The 21,777-nt window shown below is 47.5% G+C and overlaps 1 protein-coding gene across 5 annotated transcripts in view; it reads right to left on the bottom strand.

Moving 5' to 3' along the window:
• The window catches only part of LOC147634384 (uncharacterized), a 99,484-nt gene extending 78,445 nt beyond the window's left edge, over positions 1–21,039 (bottom strand). For 2 of the 5 annotated variants that reach the window (XM_086805529.1, XM_086805530.1), the window contains exon 1: positions 20,853–21,038. In XM_086805529.1, the coding sequence (XP_086661655.1) occupies positions 20,853–20,952 (100 nt within the window). In that variant the 5' untranslated portion in view covers positions 20,953–21,038. Of the gene's footprint in view, positions 1–20,852 lie in introns of all 5 variants that reach the window. The other 3 variants (XM_086805527.1, XM_086805528.1, XM_086805526.1) reach the window with 3 other exon arrangements.
• Positions 21,040–21,777: the final 738 nt, after the last annotated feature.

Below are 21,777 nucleotides of genomic sequence, written 5' to 3'. Positions count from 1 at the left end.
GAAAGCCTGAACGAGTACGACTAGATATAGGTGCATCAATTTTACTATCACGCAAGGTTTGCACCAGCCATTTAGGCATATTTCTAGCCTGCTCATTTTCAGCCCTATCCTCATGAATTATATCCTGTATATCTGCATCAGAAATAGGCTGATCTATAATGTCGTTTGAAATCTGCATAGGCTGAATATTTGCCTCATTAGGACTTACATTTGAATTCCCACCTGTAAATAGAGGCAACAATGTATCAAATACATCCCCTGAGCTCACACCTGTCTCTTTGGTACATGATAACAAAGGCTGCACAGCATCTTCCACAAAAACAACATCTCGACTAATCAAGATACGCTTTGACTGCGGATGATACAATCTGTAACCCTTGCTCTCAGCACTGTAACCAACAAAAATGCATTTGATAGCCTTATCATCCAATTTTCTGCGTTGTTGCACAGGCACTAAAGCATAGGCCAAGCAACCATAGTTGTTTCTCGTACGCGTACGAACCTGTTCGTACGTACGAGTCGTACGGTACGATACCGTACGAATTCGTACGATATCATACGGTACGAGTTAGTTTTTTTTTTTTTTTCCCCCCAAAAAATTTTTTTCCTTGAAAAAAAAATTCCAAATGCTAAAAAAAAATAGAAACCGTGCTGTACGAAGATCCCAAATGCTCGCAATACTTCACAAGTTGCAACTTTCGTGTCCACTCAGTATTCCATATGGGGTTGTGGAGAGACCTAAAAAATCTGGCGAGGTAGACTGGTAGACTTGATTGGTAGGATGAGAGAATCTTGCTACATCACTTGGGGATCCCTGGTATAGGTAGGCTAGACAATTAGATTCTCAAGTTATGCACAAGGGAGAACATTTGGACATGGCCATTTTGATCTAGAGAGGAGTCCCTAAACTTATCTAGATGCACTCCTCGTATTTGTGCAAGGATGGTCCCTTAGTCATAAACGCTACACTGGGAGTCCTTTGGTATTGCATTACCCATCCAGGTTCTTTTTTGGAGACAATCGGGAGATCCAACCGGGAGAGACACATATCCATGTACTGGTTTCTCAAGCACTGTAGACTCCTCCCCTCCCAACCTTCCCTCACATTCAAGCTTGAAGCTCCATAGCTTGTAAGTGTAAAAAATAAAAACCGTATTTTATCGTACCGTATCTCAAAATTTCATATCGTACCGAATATTCCCGTACGGTATCGTACCGTACCATATCGTATTTTCGTACCGTGACAACTATGCAAGCAACCAAAGACACGCAAGTGACCAATAGAAGGCTTCCTGCCATGCCAAGCTTCATATGGAGTAATAGACTGCAAGGCCTAAGTGGGACACCTGTTGAGTACATATGCAGCACACATGACAACCTCAAGCCAAAACGCATGTGGCAAAGCTTGGCTCTTGACCATACATCGTGCCATCTCCATAAGTGACCTGTTTTTCCTCTCAGCAACACCATTTTGCTGAGGGGTATATGGCACTGTACATTGGTGTTTTATCCCACGACTAGCCAGAAATGCATCAAACTCTTTAGACAAGTACTCCCCCCCTCGATCAGAACGGAGGGTGTGTTAGAAGTCATCTCCTGTCTAGTTTCATACACCAGGGCCTTTGTTGTGGGTGTGCCCGCCCTTATGAGGTGTTTTCCCATTTTTCCCCACACTCCGTATTTTTCCCCTATTTTTTCCCATTTTTCTGAGGCTTGGGAGGGCTGCCAGGTGATGCCAGGAGCACTCTGAAGCTGGCCGACTGGATCTACATCAGTCGTGGGCTGTCAGAGTGCTGGCCGACTTGTTCTGTCTAGGCGGAGGCATCTGTAGCTGGCCGACTGCTATTTTCAGCAGTCGTGGACATATTCCTCAGCCGTGGGCTTTCCTAATGCTGGCCGACTGCCCTCTAGGGGAGTATATATATGTCCTCAGCCCCCATGCCTTATTTGTATCATATCTCGGGATCTTCTTGTGTATATAGAGCAGAGTTACACGCCTACATCTGTCTCTCTCTTGTGCTGTTTTTCTGCCTGCGTTTTTGCTTTTGCTCTTGTGTTCCCAGGCTTGGTCATCATCTCCGCTGCATATTCTGACATGGTATCAGAACCCTAGGCTCTAGATAGGTCTTGGGATTTGTGTGAGCAAGAGGGGGCTGTTTTGTGGCTGATTGGTGGACTGTTTCGGGCTGATCGGGAAGAGGAGAAGCAAGAGGAAGGCGGGCTGATTTGCTGGACAGCCACTTGCAGGTATCAGTTCTTCTTTGTTCCCACCCACCCACCCTTTTCAGAGTACATCCCCGCTATGGCAGATCTATTAGAGATGGCCGAGAGACATGTGAAGATCCCGACACTCCCCACGTTCCCGGTGGACCGTCAGTTGGACGGGAGCAACTACGGCATATGGAAGGTGATGATGGAATCCGTTCTGGAGTCTTACGACCTCGCCGATTTCGTCGTTGTTGGTGTTCCACGGCCGGAAGTAGAGGAAGGGGAGTTACCGTCAACCCGAAAGGACCGGGAGGCCCAGACGCAGATGTGGGATCGCGTCAACGCCAGGGTCCGTTCGTTTATTTTCCTCAACTGCACACCACAGGTAATTAATCATGTAAAGCATACGACGCTGGCCAGAGGTATATGGCAGCATTTGGCCTCACTCTACAACAGGGTATCGCCCATGAAGAGGATTTCCTTGGAAGTACAGATGCGGGTTATGAGCCCTGCAAAGTCGTCGACGATGCGGGAGCATATTAACAAGCTGCAGGCTCTTCAGCAGGAAGTTCTTCAGGCTGGGAAGGAGATATCGTCAGAGGACATGGCCATCACGTTGCTGTCACATTTGCCCTCTTCGTACTCAGCATTCTACTCCTCTTTGATTACCAGTGGCAGGCTCAGCACCATCACGTGGGAGGAGCTTGTGCCCATGGTCTTGGACCAGGAGGAACGATTTACGAACCCTCCTCAGGGTGGAGGTTCGGAGGCCTTTACTGGCCAACGGTCGAAAGGCCGTAACACGGGCAAGGGGAAGGCTTCATCGGAGAAGTCTTCTGAGAAGATGTCCGCTAGTGACCGCGAGAAACTGAAGGCAGAGAGGACCTGTAATGATTGTGGCGAGAAAGGCCACTACTGGAGGCAGTGTCCCAAGTGGAAGACCGAGAAGGGTGAAGACTCCTCAGCAATCATGAAGACTCCGGTTTTTGTGCACCTGGAGGTGATGGACACCGATGCTTCATTTTCTTCAGGCAGGGAGGAGATTGGAGGACTCTCCGCAACGGATACTAGGGAGTGGATTCTCGATAGTGGTGCTTCCAGGCACATGACTCCTTCCCGTTCCGGTTTACAGGATCTCTGCAGGTGTTCTGGTCAGATTATTACTGGGGATACGTCCACTATCCCAGTTCACAGTGAGGGCAGGATGGAGATAGTTCCCGATGGCAGAGGGGGGAAGCATTCCTCCCAGGTGTTGTATGTTCCGGCACTTGGTTTTCATCTGTTGTCAGTGCATCAGGTTTGCAAGACTGGCGTACGGGTGGAGTTTGATGAGCAGTTTGTTGCTCTCCGGGACAAAGCAACAGGCCAAGTGGTTTGGGAAGGTGGAGTGGAGAATGGAGTCTACAGGCTTTCAGCACTCTCTCTCCCAGGTCCTCAAGATTGTGATGAGTGGCAATGTGGTAATAGCTACTCAGGTGTGGATACGCTGCAGGTGCGGGCTTTCCGGGACCAGATGGTGGATAGCTTGCCAGTAGATGGCAGCAGTTGGCAAGAACTTTCCAGTACTGAGGTTGGTAGTTCTTGTGTTCGTGAGTCAGAGGAAGCTGAACAGGTCACTTATGCTCTGATGTCTCGTCGTGTTCGGGACATAGAACTTCCAGTAGTTGAGGATGTTCTTTCCACGGGGACCTTTCGGAAAGCCAAGCAGGTGACAGGTGCTTACTTGCAGAAGGAGGTGGTTTCTCCACGCTTTGTGGTTCCGGATTCAGAGGGGGTGGTTGACAGGTTTCATCAGGCTTCCAGGACTTGTTTGTGCACCGTAACAGGTGTTGATCCTTGTGAGCAGTGTGATGTCTCGGTGACTCAGAAGCTGTATGGTTCATTGATCTGGTTGATGGACACCGGATTGGACGGGAGCTTCCTGATGAGGCGGTTGAGCTCTTGGTTGCAGATGTCTCTTTGTGAGGCAGGATTGCGTTTCCTGTGGTTTCTGCGACATGCGAAGGATCATGGACTCTTGTACACAGGAGGGGGATTGTTGGATGGAGTCCGACTCCACGGTTGGAGTGACTCGGTTTGGGGAGGAGATCCGAACACGAGGAGATCTACTTATGGCCCAGGAGCAGTTTACGAAGCAGGAGGAGGTTGCATGGCAGGTTTAGGCTTCCACTGGAGGAACCCTTGGTCATCCAGAGGCACTTTGTTCGTGAACAGATCGTTGCTGATGACATCTTGCTGGAGTTCTGTTCGACGGAGGACAGTACGGTGGACCTCTTCACGAAGTCGCTCTCAGGATTTGCTCAGGCGGCACCCCAGCTCCCAGTGGTTGGTTACACAGCCAGGAGCTGAGAGGGGGTGTTAGAAGTCATCTCCTGTCTAGTTTCATACACCAGGGCCTTTGTTGTGGGTGTGCCCGCCCTTATGAGGTGTTTTCCCATTTTTCCCCACACTCCGTATTTTTTCCCTATTTTTTTCCATTTTTCTGAGGCTTGGGAGGACTGCCAGGTGATGCCAGGAGCACTCTGAAGCTGGCCGACTGGATCTACATCAGTCGTGGGCTGTCAGAGTGCTGGCCGACTTGTTCTGTCTAGGCGGAGGCATCTGTAGCTGGCCGACTGCTATTTTCAGCAGTCGTGGACATATTCCTCAGTCGTGGGCTTTCCTGATGCTGGCCGACTGCCCTCTAGGGGAGTATATATATGTCCTCAGCCCCCATGCCTTATTTGTATCATATCTCGGGATCTTCTTGTGTATATAGAGCAGAGTTACACGCCTACATCTGTCTCTCTCTTGTGCTGTTTTTCTGCCTGCGTTTTTGCTTTTGCTCTTGTGTTCCCAGGCTTGGTCATCATCTCCGCTGCATATTCTGACAGGGTGCCCACAGTACAATTGGATACATTTTCAACCATAAGAAAAAACTGTTTGAAGCGCAAAAACACTTCGGACTTTGCCTTCAGTGGATATACCCATGTATGCCTTGAGTAATCATCAATGAAAGTCACGAAGTACAAGTGTTTACCAAATGACGGAGTTTGCATAGGCCCACATATATCACTATGTACAAGTTGCAATTTACGAGTGGCCCGCACAGAACCATCCTTTGGAAACGCAGAACGCTGCATTTTGCCCAAAATACAGCCTTCATAAACATGTTTCAATGGTGCCTCAAGAGGGGGCAATGAAGCAACCATATCAAATTTCTGCAAACGCAGCAAACTAGCAAAGTTCAGATGACCAAAACGAGCATGCCATAGTTTTGCATCCGAAACTGCCTTTTCATCAGAAACTGCATTTGCTGAATCTTCCACACACTTGTCATAAGAATTGAGCCTATACAGCCCACGAAACAAGGTGCCAGATACAATAATCGTATCACCAGAAGTCAAATCATGAACAGTACATCTGTCATCCACAAATTTGACTACAAGTCCAAGTCTAGCAAGCGCAGAGACAGACAATAGATTCTTCTTTATCCCTGGCACATACAAAGCATCTGAAAGTGTGAAAGCGCTGCCATTTGCAGCAGTAAGCATAATTTTACCAACGCCCTTCACTGGGTAAGAAGCATTATTGGCACATGTGACAGTATTCCCATTAGGGACAGTCTCAAGAGAAGTGAACATATCACGATGCGAGGTAATGTGCTTTGTAGCACCACTGTCAAAATACCATACATGAGAGTCAACAGAAACTACCAAACATGCATCATGTACAGATGGGTCATACTGGCAATACACGCTAAACGCCCATTCTGTATCCTGCACAACATTTGCAGAATCTGCATTTGTAGAAGCATCCGCTATTGTGGCTGCATTTGACTCTTTCTTCTTTGCCTCTTTAGCCTTTAGCTTAGGGCAATTCTTAATGACATGATCATTTGCCTTACAATAGCTGCACCTGGTCTTTTTCTTGCCTTTATCAAGAGCCTTCTCAGACTTATTGTTGCTACCTGTGGAAGGAGAAGAAGTTGCAGACCTACTAATAGGAGAAGAAACAGTGGAAGGGGCTGCCTTACCACTTCTTCTCTGCTGCTGGGCAGCAATAAATGCTTGATCAACTGCACGCTGCCTGGCCCTGTTTTGCGTGGACTGCGCTTCTTGCAAGAGCTTGTTGACTAAAGTATCATACTTGACAGCATCAGGTCTGTCCTCATTAAGAAGTCTCCATGTGGAAGCAAAAGTCTGATATGTCTCAGGTAAAGCATCAAGAACAGTCTGCACAAGAGAATGATCAGGAATAATCTCACCTGCAGAAATCAACTGTTCTTTGAGATCTTTAATCTCAGCAAGAAAAACATTCATGTCATCATCTTCCTGCATAATCTTCAATTCTAGCTCTTTACGCAAGTAAACGATTTTTGCCTCGTTACGACCTGCATACAAACCAGCTAGAATATCCCAAGCCTGTTTTGCTGTTTTAGCTGAACGAATATGTGGGGTGATGTTACGTTTGACAGAAAGTGCAATCAAGGCATGAGCCTACGCATCTTTACCATCCCAACGAGCTTGTTCAGCAGTGGGTAAAACAGCACCAACAGTAGAGCTGCTAGAACCTGCAACATCCTCAACAGATCCTACATCCACAGAACCTGGACGTACATCCTAGCTAGCTCCATCCTGTACCCTACTGGGGGTATAAAATGGTATACATCAATGAAGGGGGTGTCCACAGCTCCCTAAAGAACATGCCTGGGTGTGCTCTGAAGCGAGCCAGTCGCTCCGCACCCTCTCTGTGAAACTGAGCTCTGATCTCTGTCATCTCTCTCTGGTATAGGCGTGGTGTCCGAAAGCCAGGTGTCCTCTGTCTCCTGCGGGCTCTGAGTGTCTCTGCTCTCTCCCTGCCATGTAGGGGCTGGGAGTGGGATGGATCTCTGAAAAAATGTAGTAATCTGTGTCTGTCGTCCCCTCTCTGGAGCTGTCTGAGCCTGTAATGATGTCTCTCTGTGGCGCTGTATGTCTAGAATGAATCTCCCCAGTATGCGCTGGTCTGCTGTCTCAAAGATCTGGCGTAGGGAATGTGGCTCTCTGAATAAAATGGGATATCTCTATCTGATGGCTGTATATACTCTGCATCTGCATACATAATGCTCCTCACTCTTCACCTCCTCTCTACACAATCTGCATACCCTCTCCTCTCGGGGGATCCGTGCTGCTCTGCCAGTCTCAATCTCCAATCGGTGTGATGAAACTCTAAGCTGACCAATAGCCACTCGGGAGCCGTGTGGTAAAAAGCCCTCCATGTATCTAGGCCTCTATATAAATCCATCATCAGTGATACTCATGAAGTGATCTCTGTAGTATACCATCTTCGGTGGAAGAGGCTGTGTAGGGGATATCCATGTCTCTCGTGTATATTGCTGCCATAGATCCTGTCTCAATACTCTGTTCCTCTCACTATGAGAGAGACGGATATGTGGTGCATCCCAGTCATACTGGAATGTGTTAGAAGTCATCTCCTGTCCAGTTGTATACACCAGGGCCTCTGTTGTGGGTGTGCCCGCCCGTATATCATTTTTCCACACTCCCCGTATTTTTTCCCTATTTTTCCCATTTTTTCCTAGTGGCTGGAGGGCTGCCAGGTGATGCCAGGAGCACTCTGAAGCTGGCCGACTGCATCTGTATCAGTCGTGGGCTGTCTGAGTGCTGGCCGACTTGTTCTGTGCAGGCATGGGGCATCAGATGCTGGCCGACTGCTATTTTTCAGCAGTCGTGGGTTTTGTCCAGTCGTGGGCCTCTTTTAGAGCTGGCCGACTGCCCTCATGGGCTTGTATATATTGCCCCCCATCCTCCTCCACTTTCTCATTCAGTATCTTTGGGATCTTGTGTATAGAGAAGAGTTTACACACATCTCTCAGTGTTTCTTGTGCTGATTATTTTCTGCAGTCTACTTGCTCTTGTCTACCCAAGTTTGGTTATCATTTCCGCTGCATATTCTGACATGGTATCAGAGCCCTAGGCTCTAGGAGATCTTGGGCGTTTTTCTGAGCAAGAGGGGGAGCAGCAGGTTGCTGATCGGTGGACTGTTTCGGGCTGAACGGGAAGTGAAGGTGCAAGAGGAAGGCGGGCAGAGGGGCTGGACAGCCACTGGCATATATTCTGATTTTCAGATTTTTCCCACCCACCCACCCTTTCAGGTTACTCTCCGAGATGGCAGATTTAATCGAGATGGCTGAGAAGCACATGAAGATTCCGACTCTCCCCACGTTCCCAGTGGATCGGCAGTTGGACGGATCCAATTACGGCATCTGGAAGGTCATGATGGAGTCAGTTCTGGAGTCATATGATCTTGCTGATTTTATTATCAAAGGGGTGCCAAGGCCGGAAGCTGAGGAAGGGGAGTTATTATCGACGAGGAAGGACCGAGAGGCACAGGCACAAATGTGGGACCGTGTCAACGCCAGGGTCCGGTCGTTTATATTCCTCAATTGCACACCACAGGTGATCAACCATGTGAAGCACATGACGCTGGCGAGAGGCATATGGGAGCACTTGGCTTCTTTGTACAACAGGGTGTCACCCATGAAGCGGATATCCTTGGAAGTGCAGATGCGGGTTATGAACCCTGCAAAGTCTTCGACGATGCGGGAACACATTAACAAGCTGCAGGCCCTTCAGCAGGAAGTCCTTCAAGCTCGGAAAGAGATATCGTCCGAAGATATGGCCATCACGTTACTTTCCCACTTGCCTGGTCAGTATTCCGCTTTCTATTCCTCGTTGATCACGAGTGGCAGGCTCAGCACCATTACTTGGGAGGAGCTTGTGCCAATGGTCTTGGACCAGGAGGAACGATTCACGAACCCTCCTCAGGGTGGAGGTTCGGAGGCCTTTACTGGCCAACGGTCGAAAGACCGTAACTCGGGCAAGGGGAAGGCTTCATCGGAGAAATCTTCTGAGAAGATGTCCGACGCTGACCGCGAGAAACTAAAGGCAGAGAGGACCTGTAATGATTGTGGCGAGAAAGGCCACTACTGGAGGCAGTGTCCCAAGCGGAAGACCGAGAAGGGTGAAGACTCCTCAGCAATCATGAAGACTCCGGCTTTTGTGCACCTGGAGGTGATGGACACCGATGCTTCATTTTCTTCAGGCAGGGAGGAGATTGGAGGACTCTCCGCAACGGATACTCGGGAGTGGATTCTCGATAGTGGTGCTTCCAGGCACATGACTCCTTCCCGTTCCGGTTTACAGGATCTCTGCAGGTGTTCTGGTCATATTCTTACTGGGGATACGTCCACTATCCCAGTTCACAGTGAGGGCAGGATGGAGATAGTTCCCGATGGCAGAGGGGGGAAGCATTCCTCCCAGGTGTTGTATGTTCCGGCACTTGGTTTTCATCTGTTGTCAGTGCATCAGGTTTGCAAGACTGGCGTACGGGTGGAGTTTGATGAGCATTTTGTTGCTCTCCGGGACAAAGCAACAGGCCAAGTGGTTTGGGAAGGCGGAGTGGAGAATGGAGTTTACAGGCTTTCAGCACTCTCTCTCCCAGGTCCTCAGGTTTGTGATGAGTGGCACTGTGGTAATGGCTACTCAAGTGTGGATACGCTGCAGGTGCGGGCTTTCCGAGACCAGGTGGTGGATAGCTCGCCAGTAGATGGCAGCAGTTGGCAGGAACTTTCCAGTACTGATGTTGGTAGTTCTTGTGTTCGTGAGTCAGAGGAAGCTGAACAGGTCACTTGTGCTCTGATGTCTCGTCGTGTTCGGGACATAGAACTTCCAGTAGTTGCGGATGTTCTTTCCACGGGGACCTTTCGGAAAGCCAGGCAGGTGACAGGTGCTTACTTGCAGAAGGAGGTGGTTTCTCCAGGCTTTGTGGTTCCGGATTCAGAGGGGGTGGTTGACAGGTTTCAGAAGGCCTTACGTGGTCTTCAGAAGGTTTCCAGGACTTGCTTGTGCACCGTAACAGGTGTTGATCCTTGTGAGCAGTGTGATGTCTCTGTGACTCAGAAGCTGTATGGTTCATTGATCTGGTTGATGGACACCGGATTGGACGGGAGCTTCCTGATGAGGCGGTTGAGCTCTTGGTTGCAGATGGCTCTTTGGGAGGCAGGATCGCATTTCCTGTGGTTTCTGCGGCATGCGAAGGATCAGAACTTTTTTACACAGGAGGGGGATTGTTGGATGGAGTCCGACTCCGCGGTTGGAGTGACTCGGTTTGGGGAGGAGATCCGGACACGAGGGGATCTACTTCAGGCCCAGGAACAGTTCTACGGAGCAGCAGGAGGAGGTTGCATGGCAGGTTTGGGCTTCCATTGGAGGAACCCATGGTCATCCAGAGGCACTTTGTTCGTGAACAGATCGTTGCTGATGACATCTTGCTGGAGTTCTGTTCGACGGAGGACAGTACGGTGGACCTCTTCACGAAGTCGCTCTCAGGATTTGCTCAGGCGGCACCCCAGCTCCCAGTGGTTGGTTACACAGCCAGGAGCTGAGAGGGGGTGTTAGAAGTCATCTCCTGTCCAGTTGTATACACCAGGGCCTCTGTTGTGGGTGTGCCCGCCCGTATATCATTTTTCCACACTCCCCGTATTTTTTCCCTCTTTTTCCCATTTTTTCCTAGTGGCTGGAGGGCTGCCAGGTGATGCCAGGAGCACTCTGAAGCTGGCCGACTGCATCTGTATCAGTCGTGGGCTGTCTGAGTGCTGGCCGACTTGTTCTGTGCAGGCATGGGGCATCAGATGCTGGCCGACTGCTATTTTTCAGCAGTCGTGGGTTTTGTCCAGTCGTGGGCCTCTTTTGGAGCTGGCCGACTGCCCTCATGGGCTTGTATATATTGCCCCCCATCCTCCTCCACTTTCTCATTCAGTATCTTTGGGATCTTGTGTATAGAGAAGAGTTTACACACATCTCTCAGTGTTTCTTGTGCTGATTATGTTCTGCAGTCTACTTGCTCTTGTCTACCCAAGTTTGGTTATCATTTCCGCTGCATATTCTGACAGAATGGTGGTAGATGATCCATGTCCAAGCCATGCTGTGAGAACCAATGTGTGACCTGTGCATACCATGATCCTCTGTCTCCTGCCTCAGCCAGCTGTCTAGATGCCTCAAAAGCTCTGTATGACAATCTGTCCTGTGGCATCTCTCTGAATCTGTCTAGCAGGCATATAGTCTAAAATATGGCCTCTACCATCATAGGAGGCGCAGCAAACTCTGCTCGGATAATGTCATGAGGTACTGACGGTTTGCTGCGTATCATGCGTGCCATCATGAGGGCCTGTGGTCTCTCTATCTATGTCCACCAATGGGTAGCAAGGCCTGGTCCCCATACCGCTGCTCCATACATCAATGCCGGTGTGACTAATGTGTCAAATAGCCACCCCTTCGTCCGGGGCTCCTGAAAATGCGCCTCGTGGCAGTCTCTCTAGCATAGCCAATGCTGCATATCCCAGTGTCAATCTAGCTCTGGCTACTGAACCCATGGTAATGCGCGTGGCTGCTGCTGCAGATAAGGTAACCCCTAGGTACACGTATGATGTCACCACCTCCACCTGGCGTCGTGCGAGAGTGAATGTCAGCTGACTCCTGCCCTATCTCGATCTATGAAAGACTGTAACCTTGGTTTTCCCAAGGTTCACAGTAAGACCCCTCTGTGTGCAGAAATCATGGAGTGCATGTAGATGCTGCTGTAGACCACCTGGAGACTCAGACACTAATACAATATCATCAGCACAAAGCATAATATGTACTGAGGTACCTGCTAAATCAACTCCATCTCCGCCTCCCCGTGTAATGAAGTCAGCCACCTCATCAATGTATAACCCAAATAGCGTGGGGGAAAGTGGGCATCCTTGCTTCACACCAATGGTGCTAGCAATAGTCTCGGACATACCTCCTCGGCATCTCACTCGCCCAAAAACCTGCTCATATAATGCGTAGATGCCCCATGTCATATCTGCTGGTATGCCAAGAGACTGCAGGCGCTGAAAGAGCCTCTCTCGTGGTACTGTGTCAAATGCCTTGCGGAAATCCACAAAGCAGCAGTAGAGCTTTCTCTTCCTCACTCTGGCCTGATCAATCATACATCTCAAAGTGAATACATGGTCAGTGGTAGAGAAAGCTCTCCTGAAGCCTGCCTGCCCTGATGAGCGTAAACCTGCTCGCTCAGCATATAAGCTAAGCTCTTGCTCCAACATTGCACCATAGAGTTTGGCCAGCACGTGGCCAACCATAGCCGTCCTGTAGTTGCTCGGATCGAGCATATCCCCTGTTTTGTGAATCGGCACAATGGTGTGCATCGTCCACTCCGCAGGCAAACCCTCTGCTAGTGCCCTGTTAAACAGGTGTGCAAGAAAAGGAGCCAAAGAATCTACTGCATATCTGAGATGCTCACCCTGCAGGCCCATATGGTCGGCGGCCCGTCCATGCTGTAGGCGGCGGATAGCTTCCTGTACCATCGAGTGGGTAAAGAAGCTAGCTGTGGTAGGTCGAGGCTCCTGTGGCTGAGGTATAGGTGGCTGCTGTGGGGCGTGGTATAGGCCCTCTGCATATGTGTGCCATGTCTGTGGGTCTGCAATAGGTGTCGGTGTCCGGGGCTCTCTGAAGTGCCGCCATGGGACAGGGCTATCTCTACTCATGAAGAAATGAAAGATCTCTAGCTCCTGTATCTCTGCGAAGGCCCGCCTTTTGCGGCGAGTAAGTCTGCTCATCTCTCTCCTCGACTCCTGCTCTGTGATGGCTCCCAAGGCTCTCTGGATGCGGAGCCGTGAGTATAGGGCTCTGCACTCGTCATCATACCATCTGTTCTGGGGCATAGTCCCAGATCTCGCGAGCTCTCCTGAGTGGACACGATGTGGAAGCTCTGTAATGCAGCCGTGTGTAGGAGTGATATCCGTAGGTGCCAGGGAGCCAATCCTCTACTCTGCCAGTGTATATGTCTGCCATGTCATGTGTGAAGTAGATGGTAGTGTGTGGCGTCGGTACGTGGGGGGCTGGTGACACTGGTGATCCAGCTAGTGAAAATGCCAAGTATGTATGATCTGCCCCAATAGGACGAGGTGGAATGGAGAATGAGGTGACAAGCTGTGATGCCTCCAAAGACCCCATAATGTAGTCTACCACCGTGTCTCCGGTCCGTGTATGACCCCCATGTGGGAAGCATGTCAGCCCTCCTGATCCCGGCCACTGTAGCATCCCGTTATAAATAACGAGACGATGCTTGGCTCCCAACTCTAGTAAGTGATCCCCATAATGTCCTCTATCTCGTCCAGTGTCCTCTGATGCCCGACTAGCCCCTATCTCCTCTGGATCCACAGGGTGGAGGATCTTTATGTCATCATAGTCATGCACCTCACACGGTCTGCTCTGTGTGTGGGCATTGAAGTTGCCCGTAAGAAATACTTCCCCTAGTGTAGAATAATGCATAATCTCCTCTGACAGACAAGTGTATGGCGAGACTCCTGTCTCCTCCTCCTGTGGCATGTCCTCTCTAATGACATAGGAGGATCCTCATGGAGAAAAGTAACATAGAGCTATGTATATAACCCTGTCCTGTGAGAGCTGTAAGCTGATCCACATGTATCTGGCCTCTGGATCCTGTGCTACCACTCTCAGTCTCCCCTGTAGCTCCCGTCTGAATAGACCTGCTACTCCCCCCGACCCTCTCGAGGTACCCTGGCGTGTGGTCCTCCTGTATGCTGACTCCCACTGGAATCCCTCTACTCGAGGTAGCCCTCTCTCTGGGCTCTGATGTGTCTGTCAAAAGTATGATGTCTCTCCCCACCATAACATGCTCCAGTCGTCCAGGCTGCACCCATAGTGAACCATTACAGTTCCATACTGCCATGTGTATCTCTGTCAGTGGCCTGGTCTGTGTCCCATAGGCCCCAAACCGCTAATCCATGGACCGGCCATCAATGATGACCCGACTATCTCGATAGAAGGCCTTCTTGCCTTCTCTCCTCGCGTGTAAGACTCGTGGCATGCAAGCTCTCCTATGCTCAAGCTGCATCCTCGTGAGATCATCATCCAAGAAAATAGGAGCTCCCTCTAAACCCCGTAGTATGACCCTCTTCCTCATGAAGGTGACTCTCTCCGTCTCTCCTGCAAACTGTAAGATGAGGGCTCGCTTGCGTGTCGAGTCTTTCCCGGCTCTCCATGCATTGGTGAAGGAGAGAAGGTGCTCTTCCTTATAGCCGAGCTTCATGCATAGAAGCTGTCCATCTTTCTCGAGAGTGGAGTCGGGTGTCTCGGCTATACCTGTGACTCGAATGTTAAGGCAGTGGGCATGCCTCATCTTCTCCTCCTCAATGGTGGTGTGAATGATTTGGTGTTCTTCCCTTTGAGTCTCCTCCCTCGCTTTTTTACGGATGTTCTTCTTCACCACCTCAACCCATCCTAACTGCTTGGCTTCGAGTTTTCCCTCCATGTCCTTTGTGATCTCCTTGGAGATCTCTTCTTTGATGGCCGTGAGAGTGTTGTCATTGATCTCCCCTTCTTCCTTCTCAGTATTCTTGATGGCTACCATTTCCACTTTCAATGCACTTACCTCCTCCTTGAGTGCCGTGTTCTCTTGTTCGAGGTTCGTGATCCGTGCTTCGAGAGCCATGATGTGCCGGTGTAGTTTGTTCTCCACCTCATTGAGGTTGGAATCGGATGTCTTCTTGTTCTCCTTGATTAGTGCCTTCATTGCCATCTCGAGGGCCTTGAGTTTCTCTTGGAGACTCGGGGCCATTCCTCCAGATCACTCTGCAGTCCTTTCCACAGGCAGGGAGGAGAGAGAGAGAGAGAGAGAGAGAGTTATGTTGCTGCCTTGGGGGCCTGAGCAAGGGTGGGTGGGAAAAGGGGACCAGCCACCGCAGCGAACAGAAATATTGCAAGCAAGAACAAGAGCTTTATTAGCTTGAGGTTACAGAGTACAAGAGCCAGCAAATAGGACAATGTAAGATGATTGAATGAATAAAAGAGAGCAACTCTTATATACTTGTGCATGAAGTAAGTCAGCTGTAGAAAACAAGCCGACAGGACCTCCACGACAACAAAAGAAGATGCAATATTTTAACACTACTCACACATTAAAGAGCTAGAGATAGCTAAGTGGAGTATAGTGCCCACACTTTGTATACTTGCTTAGTGATCAATATACTAAGTGGTCCTTTGTGAAAATACTCTCTTTGCTCTCTTCATTAGTATTTGTCTATGTGATGCATTTGTGGTGACCTTGACTATACTCCATTGCTCATTGGTTACATTTGATTAACATCTAAGTGGTGGCATGTGTTGCTTTAATGGTGTGAGATTGTTTATGTGATAATCTTGTGCATTGCTTGATTCATTCAATAACTAAGCTCACACCATGTCTTTTAACATGGTATCAGAGCTCCTTTCAATGGGAGTGTAATCTTTCATGAGTTGATAGATATATCTTTGTGATTGTGGGTAGCATTCTCTATTAACATTGAGTGGTATTCTTTATGAGTGACTCTCTGTTGCATTTGTTGTTGATTCATCACTTCATTGACTGGCACATTGGAGTAAAGAAGAAAGTGTTGCATTTGTTGCATTTCTGGAGCATTAAGAGAGCCAACATCCGAATCTCTTTGTGAGCTTCTATGTGAACCTTGCTTTGTGCAACACTCCTTGTACCTTCTTCTCATTGCATTCGTGTGAGTGGCACACACTAGACTGAGTGAGGGAAAGCATTAGTTTCTTCATCTTGAGTGGCACAAGAGAAGGAAGAGAAATCCTCTTTGGCAAAGTTCTTTGTGAGTAGAGGTAGAAAAGAAATTCCTATTTTTTGTGAGGACTATTTTGCATCTCTTCATTCACTAATAGGTGGCACATTGAGAGAATGAGCCCCACACATGCATTTGGTTGGAAACCAACCTTAGTATGCTCAATAATCGGTTTGGGAACAAAACTGGTAGTTGGTTAAAATAAACTGTGTACATGGGCTATATACTTGGTGTTGGAGAGAAAGAATAGCTATCTCCTACTTTAAAAAAACTCGATTTCAAATTCGTGGAGGAGAATGGAGAAAGATACTTCCTCAAGGGTACAAAAGTACCTCTTGTCTTGGAAATTGGAAAGTGCAAAGCATTTGCATGAGATTACCTTTGTCATTTTGCATTATAGAGGCTTGGAATGGCCTATGTATGCTTCAAAATTTGGATTTTTGCATCTGTGCATGCTTGCATGTGTTTGAAAAAAAGCATGCTTACTTCCATTGGAAACTATGGGGAGGCACAAGCTCCAATATGGTGACACATGGCTTGTGGGAAGCCCTCCTATGTGTGGGGGCATAGGTGTCCTTTTTGTACACACCTAGAGCAGCCACTAAAAGGACTATTTTCATGCCATATGTCCATTTCTTTCCCAGAAATCCCCATGCTTAGTAAGTTAGTGGCAGAGTTGACTTTTTCATCCTTTTTGAACCTTTTTAGGCCGTTTTGACATTTTAGATAATATTAAAAGGCTTAAATAAAAAATTCTGACTTTTTCTTATGCTATGTTTGCCTCAAGAGCCCGCGACCAAATAGCTGAAACTTAATTTTCTCAATGCCTCTAACATCTCTAAGATTCTAAGTTTTGGATTGAGCTTATACACCACCTATAAAGGTTTTCTAGCACCCAAACTAATACAAATGCATAGAAACCTTGTTATACACCTTGATAATATAATCAAACAAGGTTATCTATTGTCATGTGCATGACATGCTCATGTACCTTCTCAGGGCTAATCCAGAAGGGGCAGCTAGAAAAAGGACAAGTAGAGTGAAACCGGCCTCTGGTAGAAACCCAAGTGCGGTAGACTAGCAGTCACCTATCCAAAAGTAGTCCAGACAAATAGCAAATGAACAGGAGCTAGAATGCTCCAGTACAAAAAGGAAAAACGACACCTGTTGGTCCCAAAGCTTGGCGCCCCTTTCGGTATTTCTTTATTCAAATTCAAAATGGCACCTACAACAGTGTACACATCATCTGCATCACATGGTTTATTTTATGCAATTTTTAGGCACATTTTTGGGGCAGCCGACATGCAGATAAAGGCATTTATGCCAGTCGTGGGCATTTGCATCTGGCCGACAGCACGTAGGCTGGCCGACCAGCAGCCCTCACTCATATATAAACAGGCGCCTCTCCATTCAGCACCATAAGTCCATTTTCAGCAAAGTGTTCTCCATCGTTTCTCCTCCAGGAAGCCTTGGGAGCAGCAGTTCAGCCACACATCACATTCAGTCCATCGTCGCATCTGAAGTCAGCATTTCAGCAGTGGTCTTCAGCGTTTTCCTTCCAAGATCCTTGGGGACAGCAAGACTTCATCGCATGTAAGCATCTTCAGCATTTATCCTCAGATTTCAGCATAAAGACATCTCTCATACTCCTACACAGAGGGACAACCAGCAGCATAAGGGTTTACCTCAGCATTGGAGCAGGGATCAGTCTTCATTCCTCATTCTTTCAGCATGTTTCCCTCTCTTCCAGGGGTAGACATCATCTAGGACAGCATAGATCCATTTGGATCTCATTGTAACCGCATTCATCATCTAATATAACCGCATTGCATTGCATTGACATTTGACACTCATCTCTCTTGTGTCCATCTCAGTTAATCATCTCTTAAGTAAAGTGTAGCACTAATCCAAGGTTGCTTAACATCGATCAGTTCCCCGCATGTCACATTGGTATCAGAGCATAGGGTAGGCAGCCTTAGCAGTCAGTGCATGTTCATTCTCTAAAGTCATTCAGTCATCATGTATCACGTTTCCGCACAGTTAAACCCAGTTTCTCAAAATCTTGCAGGCCACCCTTAGGGATTTTCCCTTAGGTATGCATTAGTAACCCATCCATCTGCATTCTTGCACAGCATATAGGATTGCACATGGCTTGCATAGCAGTCATCTTAGCAGTCAGTCTTGCATCTGCAAGGCATACATGTTTGCCCATGAATTCTCTCGGGAAGAATGACATCCATCATCAAAGGAGGAAATAAGTTTTGGGCTTCAACTGGCAGTAGCAGGGGGTTCTCTTCCACAAAAGAAGAAGGAAGTTGGCTCCAACATCGCCTCAGGAGGTTCAGAGCTTCAGGAACGACAGAGATGGTAGGTGAAAGGTTTCCAAAAGGCAGGTCAAGGGTGACTCAGGTATTTGCCATTCAGTTCCCGCAGTAGATAAAGTCTTTGGCTCAAAGGATTCCACTCCTACAGACGACCTCAGTCCCGGCAGAGCAGAAGTCAGAAGGGGGCAGTGGTTCGGTGGAGAAGGATCACTAGAGGAGTCGAAAGGTTGCCAGGTATACCACCCAGCAACAGTTTAGCAGAGGGGAATGTCACATGCACACCCTTCAGGTGTACAGTGACATGGCATCATTTCTAGCATCAGAATCATCATCAAATATTTATCAGATATTTATGTATGATTTATCAGGCATTAAAAGCATTTATTTCAGCTTGTACATCATTGTATGGGGCTGGAATGGCACCTACAACAGTGTACACATCATCTGCATCACATGGTTTATTTTATGCAATTTTTAGGCACATTTTTGGGGCAGCCGACATGCAGATAAAGGCATTTATGCCAGTCGTGGGCATTAGCATCTGGCCGACAGCACGTAGGCTGGCCGACCAGCAGCCCTCACTCATATATAAACAGGCGCCTCTCCATTCAGCACCATAAGTCCATTTTCAGCAAAGTGTTCTCCATCGTTTCTCCTCCAGGAAGCCTTGGGAGCAGCAGTTCAGCCACGCATCACATTCAGTCCATCATCGCTGAAGTCAGCATTTCAACAGTGGTCTTCAGCGTTTTCCTTCCAAGATCCTTGGAGCAAGACTTCATCGCATGTAAGCATCTTCAGCAAAAGAACCTTGAGCCTCTCTTTTGGCATCAAGTGTTTGGAGAGCAAGGAGATAATCATCATCATCAACATCGTTATCATTATCCACCCTCTCCATCTGCCGGGCCTAGGGCTGCACCTCCATCTTCCGCCAAGGCTGCCTCCTACGACGCCCAGTTCCCGCCCTGTGCCACCGCCCTTTGCCCTCAGCCTCTGACCAATAGCACCGCCAGCACTGCTAGTGCCGCCCTCATCTGCTGGTGTTGCCACGTGTACACTTCAACTTTTCGACAAGAAATTTGACTCCGGATTCATAAATTCGCCATCAAGATTCAAGGTTCCATCGCCAACTTGGTGTTTGCTTTCTTGAGGATTTTCTATAGATTGGGTATTGAGTTTTCTTGGATTTGGATCTGGATTTGGACTTGGACATAGATTTGGATTTGGACTTGGATCTAGTTTTGGACTTGGACTTGGACTTGGACTTGGATTTGGACTTGGACTTGGAATTGGATTTGGACTTGGATTTGGATTTGGATTTGGCTTGTTTGCTTTTGTATTCATTGTTGTATTGATCCTGGCTAGGGTGCCCGTGGATTGTTAGTGAATAAATTTCTGAAAGGAGGCGGGGCTCGTTCCCTGCTCAGTGTGGTGTATTGTGCAAAGTTCCCTAATCCTTTCTCCCTCTTTCTTCCTCTCTCTATATCTTTCTCTCTTGGATACATGGTTAAGTCTGTCACAGCACGCCCCACTGGGCTTACACGGCCCTTCATGAGTCTGCAAGAGAGCCAACGCTACAGGCACTTGTTATGTTTCTTGGGTGGGGATTTTCTCAATACATGATAAAGGAGAGAGAAGCACCTCCTCCATGAGACCTAGTTGCTCCTAGCATACCACATCTTGGCTCAAAATGACCTCCTTTGCTTGAGGGTTGCAGACCTAGTAACGCTTCAACTCAGCACGATAACCCAAGAAGATAAATTTGTGGTTCTTCATGAAAGGAAAGAAAAATCTCATATATAGATTTGCATTAACATTTAGCATGTTGATCATACTTTCTTATACATTATGAAAGGATAAATATAAAAAAAAAAATTAGTACATCTCTACTACCCTTTTTCCATAAAAGTATATTTCTTGCTTAGATGAAAAGTGACCCCTCTCTCACTCAATTGGATCCCTCCCCCAAAATATTAAAAAAGGAACACAAACAACTCAAAGAGCATTTAAAGTGCACTCAATGAGGAAGAAGACATTAACCACACTCCTTAAACAACACATTAACAATAATCAACAAGCTTAAGAGCCATAAAAGGACTCTAACGAGTGGTTTTCCACAAAGTTCACCAAGTTCTTCTTATTAAAAACAATGTAAATACAAGTATATATAGACTCCAAAAAGGGAGTCGTGCTCTCTCAAATAACTCCACCTCCCCTTGATTCTCTCCACTTCTCCTAGGTGTATTCAACCTCTCCTCAATCAAAAGATGAGTTGCTAGTATTTAGGAGTTCCCAAATGCCACCTAGACAACGAGGTGTCACTACCCTAGCCATCTTGGACCTTAGGCTATTACCCACGCACAGAACATTACCACCTAGCAATTCACTAAGGTCAAACCTATGAACAGCTTTCAGCACAAAACCTATACAAACTAACAAAAAAACCTTTTAATACCGGATATCCCCTCTTAAAACTATACACTCCATAAATTCATGCCCCTAGCTAGAAGCTACAGATCTAATGGAGGATGTGCTCTCACATCTGATTCAACTGAAGTGCTCTATGGACCCGATGGATTCTCAAAAAACACGGTGTTTGGTGCAATACTCTGCAATTGAAATTTTGACTTGAGCAACAGAAGATTTCGGATAAATATTACCGTTACCACTTGGGCGCAGCAACGCACCATGACAAGGTAGAGATGCGCGAGGAGTGAGTGGGGCTAGTCGATGAAGCCAACGAGCCAGGCGCACCATCATGGTCGATCGATCGATCGATCAAAGTTTTGTGCACATAATAATAATAATAAATAGCTACGAATCCCCAGCCCTTAAAAAGACCCAACAAGTGCACACTTCTTATTCTTCCTCTCCAAAGTTACTGGTTATGTAGAAAGTGAGGTGGCATTAAATGAAATATTCCTTGTTGAGCCATTACATGGCATCCTTGGTTTATTTATTGAGTGTGAGAGAGTGATAGATTTAAAATACTCTCAAGGCAACCAAGGCACGTCCAACCAATAAGGGGTGGGGTTGGTGTATTCCTTGTTGAGCCATTACATGGCATCCTTGGTTTATTTATTGAGGGTGAGAGAGTGGTAGATTTCAAATACTCTCAAGGCAACCAAGGCACGTCCAACCAATAAGGGGTGGGGTTGGTGAACAGGGAGGGATAAATCTCAAGGCAAGTCCAACCAATAAGGAGTTGGTGAATAGGGGTAAATCTCAAGGCAACTAGTAAGGGGTAAATCTCAAGGCAACTAGTAAGGGGTTGGTTATTAAGATCGATCGGGGTGAATCTCAAAGACAAACTCAAAGGTCAATTAAGATCGATCGGGGTGAATCTCAAAGACAAACTCAAAGGTCAATTAAGATCGATCGGGGTGAATCTCAAAGACAAACTCAAAGGTCAATCTCAAAGGTGAATCTCAAATCTCAAGTGTAAATTTCAAAAGGCAGAGGTAGAGGCAAATCACAAAGGCAAGTTGTAAATACTTTGGTATACCTATAGGCATTGGACAAGAGAATGTAAAAAGAAGCAAATTCACATTAGATCTGGAAAGTTGCCTTAATCCAGCTATGCAT

This window comes from Cibotium barometz, chromosome 11 (genome assembly GCF_041138505.1).
Source record: "Cibotium barometz isolate CiBa-2024 chromosome 11, ASM4113850v1, whole genome shotgun sequence".
Taxonomy (NCBI): domain Eukaryota; kingdom Viridiplantae; phylum Streptophyta; class Polypodiopsida; order Cyatheales; family Cibotiaceae; genus Cibotium; species Cibotium barometz.
This window is presented reverse-complemented; position numbering and strand designations above follow the sequence as displayed.